This window comes from Nilaparvata lugens, chromosome 3, assembly GCF_014356525.2.
Source record: "Nilaparvata lugens isolate BPH chromosome 3, ASM1435652v1, whole genome shotgun sequence".
NCBI classification, from domain to species: Eukaryota; Metazoa; Arthropoda; class Insecta; order Hemiptera; family Delphacidae; genus Nilaparvata; species Nilaparvata lugens.
In genome coordinates, this window is record NC_052506.1 from 5,061,215 (window position 1) to 5,081,171 (window position 19,957).

At 36.4% G+C, this 19,957-nt stretch overlaps 1 protein-coding gene across 1 annotated transcript in view; it reads right to left on the reverse strand.

Moving 5' to 3' along the window:
- LOC111061659 (GRB10-interacting GYF protein 2) overlaps positions 1–19,957 on the reverse strand; it is a 91,430-nt gene that overhangs the window by 68,734 nt on the left and 2,739 nt on the right. Inside the window, 5 exon segments of the mRNA XM_039425304.1 lie at positions 2,498–2,708; positions 5,085–5,251; positions 6,697–6,878; positions 9,419–9,731; positions 12,524–12,572. Coding sequence (XP_039281238.1) covers positions 2,498–2,708; positions 5,085–5,251; positions 6,697–6,878; positions 9,419–9,731; positions 12,524–12,555 — 905 coding nt within the window. The 5' untranslated portion in view covers positions 12,556–12,572.

Genomic DNA, 19,957 nt, shown 5'->3' on the forward strand with positions numbered 1-19,957 from the left:
TGGTCACCGCAATAACATAACCTCAACTTTGTTCCATTTGTTCAGAATAATAACAACATCTTTCGGTTAAATTACAGCGTTGCCAGATTGTGAAACCGTTAAAATCTTGGTTAGTTAAACGGAAAACTTAATCGGGATTAAAAACTAACCAATCTTTTGTGGAACAGAAATGAATCATTAAAACTAACGCTGATTTGTTAATCAGCGTTAATGTCCATATTTAACAGACGTAAGTGCAACTAGCCCTAAAGCCGGGTCCATACGCTCAAGTTTGCCATCAGTCTTTTGGTCAAGCAAAAGACGGATTGTTTGGTTCAAGCAAAAGACTAATGTAAAATTGCGTCCACACGCATCAGTCTTATGTCGTCCGTTTTCCTATTTTTTGTGCTCACAAGTTCAGTTCTTGATATGTTTATTCATTTATTTATTCAATCATTCAGAATTATACAACTTACAGAAAAGTACCACAGGTTAACTTACGCCCAAAACGGTTCCAATTCTAATTTTTACAACAGACCAAAGTAGCTAGAGGTTATGTGTCACTTCAATACGAATTGTGATATGGTTCATTGAGTCTGAATTGTATACGGTTGACATATATCCGGTAGATGAGTAATAATTATATCGTATTTTTTCGCTGATTCAACTGGATAATGCTATATTTAACAACATAATGACAAAAATATTACTGTTAATCGCTAAATGGCTATGTTTAAATGTCATATCTCGAGACACAGTGATTGTAAATGGATTGAAATTTTGTAGATAGTATTCTTATCAACAATATAGTACATCTTAATATATCATGATAGTAAATCATATCAACATCAAATTCTGAGAGTATCATGAGAATCAATAGAGAAAAAAGGGTTAAATGGCGTTATATACAATCGATAAAAGAACTTGCTTATTTTCAAGTACTCGCAAGGCATTTTATTAATTTGAGGGCGCTGAATCCGAATCTGAAATCACAATTTCTCTATCTCCTTTTTTACGCGATTTAGGTTTTGGTGGATAGGCAAAAGACGGACGGTTTGATGGAAAAAGATTGCCGGCCGATACATTTTAAGTTTGACGACTTAAGCTTGAAGACCGTCCGATCCGTTTTACCGTCCAGACGCAACGAATTACATGCTCCGACTTTTGCTTGAGCAAAAGACTGAAGCTAAACTTGAGCGTCAGGACCGGGCTCAACCTTCTAGTCGTGATCCCGGGTCCCGGGGACCGGACATTTTTTGTTTTAGTTATAATTTTGTTTCCGTTTGCTTTACTGTGTATTGTGACCCATGTAAATTCATGTCAGTAGACACTTAAACTTAATTGTGTTAGTGCTCTGTGACTTGTTTTCGTGAAATGACGTTTCTGGGACCCAGGGACCCAAGGGTCACGACTAACGTAACTTTTTTGTTTTTTTCAAATGCACATTTTTATGTGCGACTAAAGTTATAATTATTTATATTTCTATGTGTTACGAGTAACGTAACTTTTTTGTTTTTTTTTCAAATGCACATTTTTATGCAATAGTGATTGGATTCAAGCAGTCAATATGTTTATTTTATACAGAGACTTCGAAGAATGTACAAATTGACTTCTAGATCTCTATTTCAATGACATTAGTGATGATAAAAATAAATTCAAAGTTCAAGATAAGAATACTGACCCTGAGTAGGATGATAGTGAAACCAATGAACTTCATGTGATCCTAGGGATACAAAATAGTGATAATAAAAATAAATTCAAAGTTCAAGATAAGAATACTGACTCTGAGTAGGATGATACCAATGAACTTCATGTGATCCTAGGGATACTAAACCTCCCCTAAGAGTGGACTTTATATGACCTTATATATTTTTCATGATTTCTAGTAGTGTTTCATGTAGGTTTTAGGATTTATAATTTTGTATTCATCACTATAATTTCATAAGTTTTGCAAAGATTGTGCAACATGAACTTGATTTCTAGTAGTGTTTCATGTAGACTTTAGGATTTATAATAGTATTCATCACTATAATGTCATAAGTTTTGCAAAGATTGTGCATCGAGGGTAGGTTAAAAACTACCCTAAGAGTGAACTATAACCTTCCAATTTGTTTCCCATCTTTCTAGTGCTGTTGCATAAATTTTTGTTCACTTTATATAAAATAATAACCGAACGTTACTTTTCACTACCCCTAAAATGCAAGGTTTAATAAATTTATTTTTATAATCATAATAAAGATCTATTTTTTGCTTTACATAAGTGCTCGTTGCGTTCATCAATAACCCTTGGACATTATTAGAATCATAGAATAACATTATATCTTGAAATATATTGAGATATTCAATATGAAAGAAGTTGGTCCCTGGGACCCAGGGTCACGACTAACGTCAGGAAAAATAGGGTCACGACTAGAAGGTTAACAGACGTAAGTGCAACTGGCGCTAAGGAATCAATTAGAAGACACTTTATATTCTACAACATTTTCGCTGTTAGTCTGAATGTGGCCTAATAGCTTACCATTCGGGCAGGTCGTCCCAGGAGGTGGGTCGCCGACTGTCGTCCCAGGTGCGCCGTGAGTTGTGGTCTGATGTCCTGTGATTGGATCCCCCACCCCCGCCACCACCACCCGTCTCCCAACTGTCATCATTGCTGTTGTTGTGATTACTTCTCCAACTATTACCGCTGCTGCTACTGCCCCCCACACCTCCTCCACTGCTCGAGCTCCGTACTACAACAACACATACTTATTTAATCAAATAAAAGGATAAATACTGTACATAAATAGATATACTAGTAAAATCATTTTATATTTTCATCAATTAAATTAACTTATTTTCTTCTTCCTTTCACGGGTTGTAAGGAAAAGTAATGAACGAAAAAAATGTACTCCTGAGAACTTTTTTCATTTTGATAGCTTGATAGCATACAAATCAAAAAACTTTGAAAAATATCACCACTTAGAAAACAATATCTTTGTTTTCTATTACAATTCTTCATGCGCTGAGCCGCTGACACATGATTTTAGCTGGTTAATATACAACTTTTACATAAACAAACTAATACGGGTTGAGATATCAATGTGCGATTTCTGCCATTCATTTTTCTCTTGGAGCTCTGTATCGAAATCATGACCTCTTTACTCAGCAACAGGAGAGGAATGTTGCGCTGCTGAGATGATTAGATTTCTTGGTGTTGACCTGCAGGGAAATGTTAGGTGGGATAGCCACGTAAAAGCATTGGATGTGAAATTGTCCTGTGCTATTTTTGCCTTGAAAACAATAGTCAGAGTGGCAAATAGAAAAACAGCACCAACTGTCTATCATGGCTATTTCATGTCTCACATCAGATACAGTATCTTATTCTGGGGCAGCAGCCAAACAAACCTTCAGAATATGTTCCGTAAGCAAAAGAAAGCAATCAGGGTTATTAAGGGAGCCGAATCTAGGGTTTCATGTAGGCCAATTTTCAAAAAACTCAAATTAATAACAATTCCAGCCCTTTATTTTTTGGATATTGCATATTTTGTTTACAGTAATAAGCAGAAATTCATGGAGGATAACATTTCACACAGATACCCCACAAGACATAAAATGTTTACCCTCCAGTACCCCACTCATAGACTTTCGCTCTTGGAAGGGGGACCACATTATGCTGGGCTCAAAATTTTCAACTGTTTGACGGACGAACGTCCGTCAAACTCATAGACGAAAGTCTATGAGTGGGGTACTGGAGGGTGAACATTTTATGTCTTGTGGGGTATCTGTGTGAAATGTTATCCTCCATGAATTTCTGCTATTACTGTAAACAAAAGATGCAATATACAAAAAATAAAGGGCTGGAATTGTTAATAATTTGAGTTTTTTGAAAATTGGCCTACATGAAACCCTAGATTCGGCTCCCTCAATAACCCTGATTGCTTTCTTTTGCTTACGGAACATATTCTGAAGGTTTGTTTGGTTGTTGCCCAGAATAAGATACTGTATCTGATGTGAGACATGCCATGATACACAGTTAGTGCTGTTTTTCTATTAATTCAGAGTAATTTTTATTTATTTTAAGATATCTCTCAAAGATATACTGACCGTATGAATGCTGCCCGTATTCATTAAGAGAATGTTATGAGATCTTCTCATTGAGAAATTCTCATTGAAATTATAGAGATCAGAAATTATCCAGACGGTTTTGTAAAATGAAAAACTTTCCCTCAATGGAGGGAAACCATATACTTGATATATTTGACATGTCGTACACCGTATGAGCTGTGCTCATCATATGCGGTTTTATACGATGAAATAACAACAACAATAATAATATTCATTATTAATAATAGTCATTCAATAGAATGAATTTGAATTCATATGGACAATGATGTTGAAACGACAGAGTAATTTTTATTTCAACTAGGATCCTCAATGAAACCTACTGTCGAACTAATCTTATAAAATAAATATTTTGCTGTTTTTGTTTCCATAACTTTCACCAACTCTGTATAATTAAAAGTTGCGGGTTTCAAATATTACAATACAACAGTTCATGAGCGAGTTCTCCAACCCAGGTGGTCACTGGTAATAAAGTATTTAAAAATCACCAGGAAGAATCATGATAAACCTGATCACTACAGTTCGATCACAGAATAAAACATTCAAGTAAAATATGTTACAAATTTAACCCAAATTGAAACAAATGAATATCAATAAACAGTTTCATAAATATTTTTGAGAGGAAGCAGCAATGGAATTGGCCTATGTATAAAAAGTTATTCTCTAGTCAATAGATATAAATCAAGCTCTTCTGTCTGACATTTATAATATTTATGCCAGACATAGTTCATTTTTCTCATTTGTTATACTACTCATACTACATTGCTTAAAGTAGTACAAGCTTTAGTGATGCCTTTAGTGAACATCTGTGCCTCTAAAATCAACAAATCTCTTCCTGGGACGTCCGTGATCTCGTCTTCCAAATGCCTGATTTTCCAGATAGTTATCTCTTTGACAGTTCCTTTTTATCCATTTTTACGGTCCTATCCGAGGCTATTTTTCAGGTTTTCAGATGATATGAAAATAAGAGATCATAAAATCGGCATTTTGAAAATGATTCTCACCCCACTTGTCATTCCGGCTGGTCCGCCATGATGTCTCGTCGTCACCTCCCCGCCTCCAGTTGATCTCACGTGTGCCGCCGCCACCACCCCCAAACTCCTTCCTTGGACTAGACATGTCGCCGCCCTCCCCGCCGTTACGTTCCGACCAGCTAGACGTTCCGCCTCCACTCTGAAAATTCAACAACAAAATCAATTATCCAAATCTCATTACAGCGTCAATGATAGGCCTATGCATGAAATCAAGAGTAAATGTAATAAGTCTATTACTATAGTAGTAGTAGACACTTTTGCGCGCCAGGCATACTTTGCCTTTTTTCAGAGCCATATAGCCTATGGAACAATCCTATGGGGTCATGCGACCAGTGTGGATAGGGTCCTGTTGTTGCAGAAGCGAGCGGTTAGGGTTGTGGAGAGGGCTGGAAGGATTAATCATTGTAAGCCACTGTTCATCCGGTTGAAAGTGATGACAGTCTTCAATCTCTATATGTTTGACGTTTGTGAAGAAAAATCCAGATTCATTCACTTTAGCTAATGAAATTCATGGTAATGTAACAAAGAGAAACCAGAATAAATTCCAGTCAGATTGGAGCGAACAAGTAGAAGCTTTCCCTCATCTGGTATTAGGTTTTTTAATATGCTACCAAACGAAATAAGAAGCCTGCCCCTTGTGACTTTCAATAGAAGATTGAAGCCATGGTTGATCTCCAACTCCTTCTATTCTATTAATGAATTCAGGGAGGCCAACCTCAATTCGATGATTGCCAGCTCATCTGTACAGTAATTACTTCATCTATTATATTCGAAAGTTACCCACATTAAATTTTTAGGCTATACTTATTTCATCTCCAAGGATTAATCCTTGTTACATGACCATAAATTTCATTAAGCTAGCTGAAGTGAATATATATAATGAATATGCATTCATAGGCCAAGGTTAAAAAAGATAATTTTACACTTAATATGTTAAATACTAATAGAATCTAGTAAGTTCTGGAGACACTGACATGCCTCTTCCCCAGCATCATGAACATCTGTCAGCCCTCCATGATAGGAGTGTTGTGGACACTCAGATATCAGGTGATTCATTGATTGAATTTGTCCACATTGGCACAGAGGATCAGAGGTGTATCCCCATGCTGTCATCAGCTCAGCACACCTTCCCACCTGCGTCCTGAACCGGTTAAGGCTACACCACTCTCCAAGTCTCAGCTGGATGCCAAGGACAATGTCATTAGGGTCATCCACAAGACCTTTGTTCCTAACCTCTCCCTGCAACCATCTCAGTCTCCATAACTCCTTCGCACTTCTTATTTCTTCCTGCTCATCAAGTCTCAAGTATCTTATTGACTTGAGGCGCCTTGGTGGCGCCCAATCTCTAGAGACTGAGAGATCCTCATGAATGTGTTGCAACTGAATGAATCTAGATTTTTCTTCACAAACGTCTTCACGTACATCATCATTTTGATGGTGCACTTATTGTATGATTAAATAAATAGATAAATAGGCAAACTGACCGTAGTTCTATCGCGATCATAGGTGCGCAGCCCCCTTGAGTAGGGAGGCCCCGGGGGCGGCGCCCCTCCATCCGACTCGTCATAGCTGGGCGCACGGCTATAGTGGAAGGTGCCGCCTCTCATGCCCACCTCTACCGCCGCCCCTGTCCATGGACCCGCCTCCCCGGCCGCCCCCACCACCCCTCATGCCGCCGCCCCTGCCACCTTCGCCACCGCCTCCAGCCCCCTTGTTCGCCAACCGCAACACCAGGTCACTGTTGATGCTGCGGTTCCACATTCTCTGTATCCAACAAAACAGACAGTTTCAAATTGATTCTGAGGCAAAATATTAATCAATTACAACATCATAATAATTCATTTATTCAAAGATACACAAAATACAATTCATTAGAAGTGTTGGGGAGAAGGACTATCAGGCACAGCCCAAAACTGATCCATCCCAGAATTTTGATTCATACACTAGTCCAAAAAGTCGGTTATGTTTCATTCAGTTTTGAATTTGAGTGGTATTCAGTTCAAACTAGATTGAATCCATATCAAGTCTTGTTTGTTATAATGCAGTTCATTTATAGATGAGGCACCAGCTGATTCAATTCAGTTTAGGCTTCTACTACTATGCAAACGACTTCTAGTGCCTTTTTCACAGTGAAAGCTAATTCTAGTGGGAAGATTAAAGGCTACCATCTATTGGTTTTTGTTTTTATGAAGGGCTGTTTACATAAATTCATATTTTGATGAACTATTAAAAGATGAGAGATATTGATGATAGTATTAGAAGTCAAGGGGGATTTCAATTCCTTCCAATAAATATCTCAGTTTTAATAATTATTAAGTTTTTTTGTGATTTCAATTGGTGTCTCAAACCTCCTTTCATTTGTCTCAAGCTCCCTCTACCAGGGGAGCCTTGAAATACACAAAAAATTGAGATAAAAAGAATAAAAATCTATATAATAAAAGAGAGTAGGGTTGTGTTTGTTCGCATCAAAACATGTCAACTTGTGGATTGCATACCGGAAAAACGGGGATAATTTAGACTTTCAAATGTTGCACATAGATTATAAAAATATCAATCTCGTGCATCTCGAAGCCCAAATTTCAATTTTCTTTCTAGATTTTTCAGAATTAATGATCAAATTTCATTTATTGGACATGAATACATACCATAATATGTTAATATAGAACTATAATCTAGAGAGACTACCTCTTCAAAACAGATGGTTAAAATTGTCAACTGAATTAATAACCAGTCCAATTTTGTCAGGTTGGCATTAATTTGAGGAAAGTTTCTGAACAAGAGTTGAGTTCTGTCACTTTATAAGATTAGCACCAACTTGGAAAACTTATCTATATTCAAGAAAAGAACTGGCTCATACACGTACGGGATAGGAAAATTATGTTTGACGCATCATCACGTCTCAACTACTAGACTGATTAACTTGGAATTTTGCATATAGATTCTTAATCAACCGAGGATGGGTTAAAGGCCTATTTCAAACTCTTCAAGATTTCATTGCGTCAAGTTTTCAGTTTGTCAGGTTTTAAAATAGACCTTTGCGGAGCATGGGTTACCTGCTGGTATTGAATAAAAAGAACACTTATAGCAGACAGGAAAATTCAAGGCCTGTTGCTCTCGCCCAGTCATATATCTATTATGACTTGTGTTTATATTGAGGAATAACTGATGCCCGGTTGCAGAGTCGTTACATAAAATCAAACATAGCTATGTGAGAGATAGTATTTCAATTACAACCATAATTGTATTTTTATTAAATTCACTAATTTTTAATAAACTTATTGATTTAAATATTAATGAAAATCAAGTTATTGAAACTTGATGAACTATCCTACCCACAATTATTATTTTCTTTGTTGCAATTCCTTCAATCACTCACATAAATGGTTGGTCGTTGCACAGTCGTTTGCGGAAGCCCATTTAGCTATATCTCGAATTAGTATCACACATAGTTCACACTGCAGCTCCATTCACTTTTTTCCGTACATTTCCGTACATGCTTCTATCCAACCAATGTCTTGGCATCGGGGAAAGTTTCGATCGACATTACTGTGAACAGACCTGAAAGATCTCACATAAAGTTGATAAACCATATGGCGAATCTTGGCTTTTGGCGAGATTTCTCACCATATTTAGCGATATTATAGATGGTTTTTAATAAGATCATATGCTGATAGTGAATGTTTTTGTGATTTTTCTGGCTTCAAATTTATCAAGTTTTTTAATATTTTTCAATTTATTAAGCATTTTCAAGTGTAATAATAATTTGTTTCATCTTTCTGATCAACCGAGATACAAATTTTTTAGTATAATGTATATTTGGACTGTAAATTTTTGTGATCTTTATAAAAGTGTTTTCATAACCTCATTTGAACTATTTTTTATCAAAATTAGGGAGAGGAACAGTTTTGGGTTTATCCTGTTGATTCTCTTCCAATCATTAATTTGATGTTGTGATTAAGGAATGTAATAAATGTAATAATAAACATCTTTCAAAAAAAGCTATCACAACCTCTAAAATGCATTCGACGAGTGTAGATATTGGATTTAACAGCACGATTTCGGGCCCATAACTTATTAAATGACCGTTTTTAGCTATTGGAGACATAAATGAGCTTTTTTGATGACTCTGCAACGAAATCATGTGTTTAATTGGGCGTGTTTAGTTTTATGGGAGCTATAGTTTACTTTGACATCTGTGCAACGATAAGTGGAGTTATGGCTTCATAAATAAGTTAAATGCCTGATTTTAAATTCATGTGACGACTCTGCAACCGGGCATGAATGAATGATGGTAGGCTACTAACCGTCTCCTCGTCAGTGAACTGTATGAGCGCCAGGGGCGGCTGCTTCTTGTCGACATAGAGCGCGTGGAGGCGGGGCACTGCCAGGGTGTCGGGTGGAGGCAGCGACGCGTCAAACAGCGCCAACATCTCCTCGCGGCCGTACCGGAAGTCGGCCAACTGATAGCGGGGGGCGCACATGCTTACAGAGCCACCGCCGCCTCCACCACCCCCGGCTGTCGAGTATGACGTCGCACCGCCCCCACTACTGCTGCCCCCGCCACTGCCGCTGCTGCCCCCGCCACTACCGCTGGTGTCCTGTGACAAGTTTCTTAGCCTGAAAAACATGGCAGAATTCAGTTTGTTGGCCGAAAATGCAACAAGGATAGGAAGCAAGTAACCCTACAAAGCATATTATGTTCTGCTTAGACTGGAAAAATCATGAGAAAATTCAGTTCTCTGTGAAAAATACAAGAACAAAATGTAAGGAACCTTACAAAACACAATTTTTCTATATATCTATAATTTTCAATTTGGTTATTCATGAAAACAAAACACAATGTGCATTGTATTTAATACAACTCATCTTATTTTCCTAGATTTCTATGTTTTTACCGTGAGACAACTATAAGTCAGTCTTAATAAAATTATTAGTGAAGAATAAAAATATCTTCCCAAAGCTGATCAAGAACACTTATCATTTCAGACCGGATGTAACAGAGAAATATCAAGTTTATTCTACAAGACTTTCATTGATCAGAAGGCAGCTAATTTACACAAGCAGTAAAGTGATCAATGAAATACCTTTTGATTTGGAGTTCCAAAAGACTAGATTTTATAGATTATTTTATTTAAGTATATGTATGAATAATTATGTCTATTTATTTATATTTTTAATGATATGTCATATTATAAAGAGTTTATAATATGTCTTGAATATTCTAAATTGACAATAAATGAATTGACTTTACTTTTTAATAATTATGGTCTAGTAGATTTGGTGCTTGCATTGCAGCATTCTAAATTGGCAATAAGTGAATTGAATTTACTTTTTAATAATTATAGTCTAGTAGATTTAGTGCTTGCATTGCAGCCTGGAGTTCCCGGGTTCAAACCCGGTTACTAACAATTTTTTTTAGCCAGATCACTCCCGTGTTATCGGATTGGCACGATAAAGTAGTGTCCTAATGTTGTGTCTCAAAGAGCTTTTTGGGCTGATCCTATTGCATTATAAGAATTACAAGATTTATAAGAGTTGTAAGATTGTATTATAAGATTTACACTAGTATTTAAGAATGAAAATGAAATGTAAAAATTCTTTATTAAGCGGAGTTAGGACTTTTCAGACCTCTCTACGACTCAACCTCAAAATGAAGGAATAAATAAATATGTTTCTTTCTCAAAACAATCTGGTGTGTAATTGGATAATTACAAACATTTTCTCGAATTTCGAGCTTATTTTCAATTTTAGGTGAAAATGTTATGAACATTATTTGTAGAGATACTCATGCTCAATCTTTTCCACTCTGAATTTTTTTGTTTAAATTGTACCTGAAGCCTGATAATTGAGAATCTAAATCAAACTTTGCATAGATGGGGCGGAGCTCCTAAATTTTTACAGATAGCCTATGGGACTTGTGGCAGTTGATAGAGCTTATCAATAACTATTTTAAGTATGAATTTAATCAAAATCGTTGGAGCCGTTTTCGAAAAAATCGCGGAAAACCCTGTTTTTGACAACATTTTCTCCATTTTAGCCGCCATATTGAATTGCATTTGATCTAAATTGTTCCTGTTCGATCCTTATATTGTAAGGACCTTAAGTTCCAAATTTCAAGTCATTCCGTTGAAGGGGAGATGAGATATCGTGCACACAGACGCACATACACTCATATACACACACACACATACAGACCAATACCCAAAAACCACATTTTTGGACTCAGGGGACCTTGAAACGTATAGAAATTTAGAAAGTGGGGTACCTTAATTTTTTCGGAAAGCAATACTTTCCTTACCTATGGTAATAGGGCAAGGAAAGTGAAAAACTAAGATTACTACATCAATTACAGAAAATATTAGGTTAATTACAATTACATACAATATTTAGTCACAATAAAAATTTCTTATATTGTGTCCTCCACATGCTTAGTGTTTTCTGTGGCCTACTCCACTAAGGCGTACCATGTTCTAGAGCAGGGGTCTCCAACCTTTTTTATCCTAGGGCCACATTGTTAATTCCTGGGAGGCTTAGAGGGCCAATAACAAGGATGTACGTGGAATTTGACTTGTGGGGCCACACACGACGGGAATTTGTGGGGTGTGAAATTATTATATTTCCATTTAAGTAATATGAGGAGTTTCAAGAAGGTTTAATTAAAACACAGGAAGAAACAAACCAATTCATTTCATTCCAATGCAAAGTCCAATTTATTGAGTGTAGAAAGGTCATAAGAAAACTTGACAATGCATAAATTTAACAAATTAAACAAAATGATAATATTTTTTTCAATAGTAATAAGACAACTTGACAATACACGAATTTACAGAAAGTTACCAAGCTAAAAGAGAATAGGCCTACTTATTTTTAGTGAGAAGATTGCATTTCTTTTCCACTTTGAATGTCCGCCCATTTAGGATCAAACTTTGTGGTTCCGATCATTAAAATTATTTTCAAATGTTTATCTGACAAGGTAGATCTGTACTTGGATTTAACAAACTTCATTTTGAAAATGTCTGCTCACACTTGTTGGTAGATCCAAAAAGAGAAAACATAGCTTGAGCATGTTTTTAGAGTCTTTTACTGGGAGAGACATGTACAGTCCGTGCAGACCATTTGCTAATATCTCGCAATGGTTGATCGCTGCTTGTTTACAGCTTATTTTACACTTATTAAGAAATGGAGTGGCTAGTAAGAGAAGAGTATTGAACTCACAGTTGTTGTCAAAAATGATATATATTTTTTAAAATCTGCAGCAATTTTAAAACTCTCGGTGGGCCGGATGTGGCCCGCGGCCCGTAGGTTGGAGAGCCCTGTTCTAGAGTAGGTTTTGTTTTTGTGCGGATTATTAATTAGTTAGTGTTTAGTATGTCTGAAGTTAGTAAGAATGAATAATGAAAAAAACTCACCACTCAGGCCCGAACTTCAATGAGTCAGTCATTCTCAAGCGGTCAAGATCTGAAATGAAATTAAAACTATTAAAAAACACTCAACTTCAGATTCATTGTCGATTCGGGAATTCCGATTCATTGTCAATTTAGGTAAGCGTCATTACAGTCATTAAGAGGAGCCATCAACTAAATATCTGATGGAACCTGAATTAGGAAAAATTGTTTGAATATTGAATATCAAGGTCATAATCGAGTCTAACATCTCTGGGGATCTATAGAGGGATAGATAGATTTAAACAAAACACATTTCAATTGGTTGTATTCTTCTTCTTCTTTCGGCATTACAGCTCAGCGAGAGCTTTACCCTCTTCAACTATTCGCCTCCACTCCAAACGGTCACCTGCCTTCTGCTTCCAACCTCTGACCCTCATCAATCTAATATCTGCCTCCATTTCATCCATCCAACGATTTCTTGGTCTGCCTCTTTAGCCGTGTATACACTGAACAAATGTACGACATACATGTTCGGCAAACATGCTTGTTGAGGAGCTCAGGGACAAACATTTTAAAAAGTTTGGACAATCATTGTTTGTCAAACAAAAAACTACTGTTTTTACAAACATTATCAGTTTTGACAGCTGTAAAACATAAAACCTGTTCTTCCCACTTACAAATATTTTGTTTGGTGACGCGTCCACACTGGCCACGGGCAAACATTGTTTGTCAAACATAATAACATTTTCCTAAACATTTTCTACAAACATGTTCGTAAAACATTTGTTCAGTATGGACACGGCTTTAGTCTTCTTCCCTCCAATTCTGGTAGAGAGTTAGTGGGAAGGATATTTGAATATTCTTTCCGAAGAATGGACATTGACATGTCCAAAGCTCCGCCAATTTATGTAGATGCATAACAATATTATCTATAGTTATTTCAAATTGCTTTTTTCATATCATATACAGTTCAATAATTATTTTCTTAGTCTATATTATGTCAATTCATCTATAATTTTGCTGTATTGTAAGCTATTACAAGTGTATAAGCCAGTATAAATTGTAATCTACATAAATAAAGTACTCTATCAATCAATCAATCTACCCTTATACATTTTGTTGGGCGTTCTCTGTTCAGTCATTCTTTCTAGGTTTCAATTAGGTTTAATTAATTAAAAGAAAATCATCTTCTAACATCTTTATAGTGAGATTAACGTTTCTAAGTCAGAATCTGAACATTGGTTTGCTATCCTTGTCTGTCATTGGTCAAAGCAGATCGCTTTATCCTTTTCCTGGCTATCTGCTTTGTCTAATGACAGACGAGGATTTCAAACCAATGTTAATCAGGTGCTGATTTTAAAACGTTAATCTCACAATAAAGCTCTTGGGGAAAACCCGAATATCAATTTCAAAGATAATTTATGATGAGCTGATGCTCTGTTGTGAAATTTATTTCAAACTCTCAACATTGGTTAATTGGTTGAACGGGAAGCATACTATTAACTATAGTGAGGTCCACGTCATAATGGCAGTGTTTGATTAGCAATGGTATTGCTATCCTTGTCTATCATTCAACTAAGCGGATAGCGCTATCTCTTTCTCGCTTTTTTCTGTTGCCAGATCGTCTTTCAACAATTTAGAATTGATAATTAACAAAATATTTAATCTTAATTATGAAAAAATAAAATTTCTTGCTTAATAAAATATAATTGATCATTTTAAACGAGAATGAACAGTTAATCAATAAACCTATATCACCTATATCAGTTACATCAATAAACCTATATCAGCTACCGTCTATAGAAGGCATTGACAAGACAGAGGATCGGCAACGTTGTTCACCTATCTTTTTCCACTGCCATTATAACGTGGACTCAATGATGCAATGATTTATTTCAGCCAAAAAATACATCAAGTATACTAGGCTAGGTCACATCATCACATCAACAAAATATATATTATCAACTCAAACCACCATCACAGAATGCATCAAACTTAGTCTTTGGGAATATGATACATGCAAAATAAGTTTTAATCCTCAGAGATGAAATTAGTATATCCTAAGAATGTGATGTGGTTAACTTGCGAATATAGTAAACTAGCCGTCAGGCTCCGCCCCCTGGACCCCCGACTGGATCGTCCAAGAATGAGATCAGCAGGCTCACTTCGCTCGCCTGCATTTTTCATTTGAGCATTTTTATCATATGTTAGAGCAATCCAGTCGGGGGTCCAGACTAAACGTCTGGCTAAACGGATATGGCGAGCGAAGCGAGTAATATAATATTCCCAGGATTGAAGTAGCAGTGCCCAATCAATTTTTCCGCGATAAATGCATTTAAATCTTCAACTTGGTGCCAACCTAATATAGTCAACTCAACTTAATGCCAACCTGACAAAATTATTAATTTAGTTGCCAGTTAACAACTGTTTCGAAGAGGTACTCAATCTAGATTATAGTTCTATAGTAACATATGATATGGAAATTTCAATTATAATTAAGAGATTGGGAGAAGAAGAATATACATGCTAAAAGACGAACTTTAAACCCTCAAAAACAACCCTTAGAGTTAAAATATTGCCAAAAGATTTCTTAGTGCGCCTCTAAAGGGCCAACTGAACATACCTACCAAATTTGAACGTTTTTGGTCCGGTAGATTTTTAGTTATGCGAGTGAGTGAGTGAGTGAGTCAGTCAGTCAGTCAGTCAGTGAGTGCCATTTCGCTTTTATATATATAGATAAATAAAAATCAAGCCTCAAATTTTGACATTCAATAACTTTTTTATGTGTGCATCGAATTTGATGATTTTTTTAGTTATGTTCAGGACCAGGTTTATGACCTATCAAATTTATAATCCGACTTCAGGCACTACCTCCCTAAACAAGTTCTGTTTACCTCTGTTTACGGAGGTAGTGCTTGAGGACTCTTTCCTACGGCCCTTTACAGTTTACATGCAATCCTTATGGGAGAAGATTTGTGAGCTGGCCACACACAGAAATAATAATCAGCTGTTAATCATTGCGAGTGAGTGAGTGAGTGCCTTTTCGCTTTTATATAATATATAGATAAAATAATTACTGTACAGATGAGCTGGCAATCATCGAGTTGAGGTTGGCCTCCCAGAATTGAGAACCGGAAACAAGATGTCTCAATAAGAGGAGCAAGTTCTCAGATCAGAGATATAAAGCATGGAGTTCCGCAGGGATCTGTACTGGGCCCACTGCTGTTCATACTGCTAACAAATGACTTCACACCAGCTACCGACTCCATACTATTCGCGGATGACACAACAATTATGCCAAGAGGAAATTCAAGAAACCGGGTCTATGCAAGAAATGAAATTCTCACCCGTGAGGCAAAGGGATGGTTCCTGACAAATCGCCTGAAACTCAATGAAGACAAATCCCTAACTCACATTTGCTCATTAAAAAATGAAGCTGAGAATGTTGAAAATGTGCCAGTGAAATTGTTGAGATTCTGGATTGACAGGAAGCTGAAATGGAATGTACACATCACTCAGACTTGTACGAAACTTTCAAGACTGCTTCATCTGCTCAGAAAGCTGAGATATGTGGTGACGATGGATTATTTGCTGACATCCTATCACTCACTGTTCCACAGCCATATAACCTACGTGATTTTGATTTGGGGGCATGCTTCGACTGCATCGGACGTGCTACTGCTTCAGAAAAAGGCAATCAGAATCATAACCTTCTCGGACCGCCTGGAACATTGCAGGCCACTGTTCAGAAAACTGAGAATTGTGACAATGTTCAGCCAGTACATATATTGCTCTTTAATATATGTAAAAGACAAAGTGGACAGCCTGAAGAAACGGAGTAGCGTACATGCTCACTAAACCCGAGGTGCAGGGAACTTGGATATACCCCGTAGCAGACTGACAGTGGACCCAAAGAAGCTTCCACATAGCGGCTCTTAAATTGTTCAATCAGCTCCCCAGGTCTGTTAAGGTGCGTACAGACTTTCGCTCTGCTCCGCAACCGAACGTCACTCCAGCAGAGCGATTGATGATCGACCGGCGAGCAAGAGTGGTTCGACCGGGGAACGCGAGAAGATCTAACATCTTCCGTAACGTACATGATGGGTGCGTGGGCGGAGCGACTGTGGTTCGATGGTGGAGCGACTGTGGTTCGATGGTGGTACGAGGGAGGAGCGTGCTCGGTGCGGGTTGGAAGCGCGAATATGTGTACGCAGCTTAAAGGATACTGAAGAAAATGCTTTCAAACGCACGATAGAGGAGCGACTGGTAGAGCGGCCCACCTATTCGCTGACGGAGCTGGAGGATGAGCCTTTATTCCCCAACGATGTCCATGGTCTCACCAAAATCTGAGGGAACGTGCCCCTCGTCTTCCTTGAAACAGTCTGTCTGGTCATCCCAGCTAACGACGAAGGATTCAAGTATCAAGTAAGTAAGAATTCATTAATATAATAGAAGGGGTTGGAGATCAACCATGACTTCAACCTTCTATTGAAAGTCACAAGGGGCATGCTTCTTATTTCGTTTGGTAGCATATTAAAAAACTAATACCAGATGAGGGAAAGCTTCTACTTGTTCGCTCCAATCTGACTCAAAGTGCCGGTTGCACAACAGCCGGTTAAATTTTAACGAAATTTCACGAGAACCAATCAGAGAAGCCGTTTTTTCGAAAACGCCTTCTCTGATTGGTTCTCGTGAAAGTAATCACGGTTAAAATTTAACCGGCTGTTGTGCAACCGGGCCTTACTATATCTATAAGGAATGCCGACATTGGATTTTGTTGGTGTTTTATTTGATGGAACTCAAGTCTAATAATTAGAGGAATTAATTATTCCTGACGTAATGAGATTCTTTTCGATTCAGCTTACATCAACGATAGAATCAATGCTACACATTGAACCAATGCAGACTGTTCAAAGTGACTTTCACTACATTCTCATTTCACCCATCTATACTGTACATCATAATTATATTACACATTTACTACAACCATAGAGAAACAATAGCGTAAGTAGATATCCCATGGTATAGGGAATTTATGTCGCAAGTTTTACTGTTATCTCAAGCCGAATACAGTCGATTATCGTCAATTTTTACTGTTTTGTTGGGGTGATAGTGTATGAATGGCACAATTTGAGAACTACCAGCGTCACACAGCTGCATAGGAAAGAACTATGTGAACTATCGGCTTGGGATAACAGTAGAACTTGCGACATAAACGCCCCATACCCTGGGATATCTATGCTTTCGTTTCTCTATGCTACAACTCACAATTATTTTAAAAACAGCCAATTATAGTGGAAGTTTACATGTACAGGTGATTTGAAACTAGTATTATCATTTAATCATTAATTCTGTTCAAATAAATGTTTCTATGTTTCAAATTAAAAGAGATTTATTGATTAATATTATTCATAAATGGTGTATAATTTATTTTATTTATTGCATTTATTGTATTTAATTTAATTTATTGTAGTTTAATTCGGTTATTTTAGTATCACCAGTTTAATTCGGTTTTTTGTATCAGCAAGTTTTATTTTTGTAATAATCGGGTAATTTTCCTAATATTAACGTGTTTTCTAATACAGTTGAGTATGCATATCATAGTCTGTGATTTGATATCTACTTTACAAATAACTTCGGTATATTATACAGTTTTTTTTGTCGTTTACTTGAATTTATTGAGGATAAGAACAAACGAGGAACTAGGAAGATTGTTCGAGGAGACCAGTATTCTATCTGTTGTGAAAAGTATGAGGCTGAGATGGGCTGTCTCATGTGTGCAGAATGCCGGAAGGGAGGATGCCAAAAATTGTGCTGGAAGGCAAACAAGGAGGAAGAAGACTACAAGGAAGACCAAGAAAGCGGTGGGTTGACGATGTGGAAGAGGATTTGCGAAGACTGGGTGTAAGAAGATGGAGAAGAACAGCAGAATGTCGAGAGGGGTGGAAGGATGTAGTTGTAAAGGCTAAGGCTCTACATGGGCTGTAGTGCCAATAATGATGAAGATGATGACTTGAATTTATTGCTGTGGTGATAGACTTGTAGTGATGTACTTTGTATTCTATATATTTTCAGTATTTTATAAATATTTTTCTTTTGTATAAAAATCAAATAAATTCACCACTCATTGCATCTGTTGTGGTGTGGTGTAGTTCTACAGTAGTATTTATACAATTTTTACTGCAATTCAATTTTATTTTTAATATTCTTTTTTTTGTAATATTCTTTTTCTTTTCTACTCTTACTATGTATAATGAATTATTGTAATATGTTGTTATGGAAGCAATTTTTGGGAGAAATCCTGTATGCTTCCATGTTTTCATAAATAAATGAAAAGTTAACATGTAGGTGATTTGGAAATAGTATTATCATTTAATCATTAATTCTTTTTGAATAAATGATTCTATGTTTCAAATTAAAAGAGATTCTATTGATTAATATTATTCATAAATAGTGTATAAGTTAATTTATTTTTGTAGTTTGATCCGGGTTTTCTTGTTAGTATCACCAGAAATGTATTTACTTAGCGAATGTCACAGTTAAGAGTTTTAGTAGAAGACACGAAGTTTCTAAATATAATTCAGATTTTAATTTACAGTATTATACAGAAATTGTAGAAGTTTTCGACAATAGCCTGATCATTTTTTTCCAATCATTGTATTGTTTGTGCTAACCTAATAAATAAATAACAACCTAATATCAACACAGTAAGCCCTATAGTAAATACAGGAATAATTATACATTAAAGTCTTTGTGTTAAATAATGTTGGGAAGTAGTACGTTGTGTAAAGTATACCGCTTCACACATCTTACCACACCCATATTGGGAATAGATTAATTTTTGATAGACCTTGTTTCAATTAATAGATTTTACTCAACTAAATAGACATAATAATACGTGACACAAACCACCAATATAGTTAAACGTATACAAAAGAGAGATAGAGCGTTGTTAAAGATAGGTACACAACAACTATTAATGCTTCTCTAAATAATGACACATCTGCAAACATAGCATTCATTCAGTCATAATGCAACAGTAGGCACTTCAATATCAAATACTAAACATGCATCTCTACTGAACACCTCATCAGAAAGCATTTCAAGCTAGTATAATCCTAGTATTATTCACTTCAAGGTGAATACACGTTATTTTTTTACTGTAGCCTAGTCCAATCACTGTAAACATAGGTTCTTGCAAAATATATTGTAGTTGTGGAACTGATTTTTTTAAATGTTGTTTGGATAAGGTACGAAAGAAGTCAATAACCAATTTTTGTATTCAAAATTTTCTTGAACAGAATCACATTTATAAGTGGATCAGAATAAGTTGAAAACACAATACCTGAGATTTGTTCCATCAAAATGTATAAGGCAGTTGATTGTTTTCTAATACTCACCAGGACTTGATAGTCATAAGAATAAATTTGTGAATTCCTAATAAAGATATTCATTCGT